Source organism: Otolemur garnettii, unplaced genomic scaffold, assembly GCF_000181295.1.
Source record: "Otolemur garnettii isolate 467f Iridium unplaced genomic scaffold, OtoGar3 scaffold00212, whole genome shotgun sequence".
Lineage (NCBI taxonomy): Eukaryota > Metazoa > Chordata > Mammalia > Primates > Galagidae > Otolemur > Otolemur garnettii.
The window spans coordinates 1708171-1709602 of NW_003852607.1; the positions used below are offsets into that span (position 1 = coordinate 1708171).

Sequence of the window (1432 nt, forward strand, 5' to 3'; positions counted from 1 at the left end):
TGCTCTCACCTGCAGACTTTCCCACACACTGGGGAATGGTGCTGCTTCCGCTGTGCCCACCTGATCTCTCACCTGAAATCGCACCTTGCATCCATTCCCCCACACCTGGGTTTCTTGCTGTTTTCACTTTATTCTCCAGAGTCCAGGGCTCATTCTCTTGTTCCAACATGGAGAAAACACTTGGGTGACAAAGAGAGATTCCTGCTCATGAAAAGAAAGGAACATGATGTGCTAGAGCTTTCCCAGAATCCCAAGCCCATGTTCAGGTAGAAGAGAGGACATTATAGGTGGTCAGTATTTCACAAATTTATCCACTCAGTGTTTAAAAACACTATAGGATGCAGATGTCCCATCCCTATCCCCCAATTATTGGATAAAAAGCAGAGGTGATAAAATAAGCAATTGGATATTTTAAAGTTTGCCATGAGGTTTCATGTGTACATCACTTGTGAAACCACCACTAAGAGATTATGAAGGGGGCAGAACATCTAAACACAGAGGACAGGTAAGGTCCAGATGGCACATTATGAACCTTGTCATTACTTTTTTTTTTATTATGAGACAGGGTCTCACTCTGTTGCCCAGGCTAGTGTGTCCTGGCCTCAACCTAGTTCATAGCAGCTTCAAAATCCTGGGTTCAACTGATCCTTCTACCTCAGTCTCCCTAATAGCTAGGGCTACAGGCACCTGCCACAACATCTGGCTAGCTTTTCTATGTTTAGTGTCAAAGGGTCTCACTTTTGCTCAGGTTGGTCTTAAACTGCTGAGCTAAAGCAATCCTCTCACCTTGGCCTCACAGATTGCAAGGAGGACAGGCATGAGACAACTGCACTAAGCCCAGCTTTTCATTTCTGACTTAGTACAGCTTCAATCGCAGTCAAGCAATGTGGAGGTCCCAAGAGACCATCAGGGTAAATACAAAGATTCTCAAGGGAAAATCCTAGCAGTGACAGCCACATTATCCTCACCCAGGGAGACCAGGTTCCTGTAGTTCTCCAACATCACGTCCGTGTACAAAGCCCTCTGAGCAGGGTCCAGGCACTCCCACTCCTCCTGAGAGAATTCTATGGCCACATCCCTGAATGTCAAAGGCCTCTGAAATGAAAACACATTTTACCATGGGGTTATTATGGGAGAGGTCTTAGCTCTACACAAAATGAGAAGAGGAGAAGAAGAAAGGATGGATTCCATGAAAATGAGTGTCTGACAGATACAAGTAAGGTATACTGTATCACTTTAATATACTTTTCTTTTTTTTTTTTTTGAGACAGAGTCTATGTTGCCCTCAGTAGAGTGAGAGTGCCATGGTGTCACAGCTCACAGCAACCTCAAACTCTTGAGCTTAAGCAATTTTCTTGCCTCAGCCTCCCAAGTAGCTAGGACAATAGGCGCCAGCCACAACGTCCGGCTATTTTTTGTTGCAGTTGTCATT

The 1432-nt window shown here is 44.8% G+C and overlaps 1 protein-coding gene across 1 annotated transcript in view; it reads right to left on the reverse strand.

Moving 5' to 3' along the window:
• LOC111721752 (zinc finger protein 347-like) overlaps positions 1-1432 on the reverse strand; it is a 19212-nt gene that overhangs the window by 9659 nt on the left and 8121 nt on the right. Inside the window, exons 3-4 of the mRNA XM_023507987.1 lie at positions 969-1095; positions 73-201 (exon numbers count right to left, since the gene is read on the reverse strand). Coding sequence (XP_023363755.1) covers positions 73-201; positions 969-1095 — 256 coding nt within the window. The remainder of the gene's footprint in view (positions 1-72; positions 202-968; positions 1096-1432) is intronic.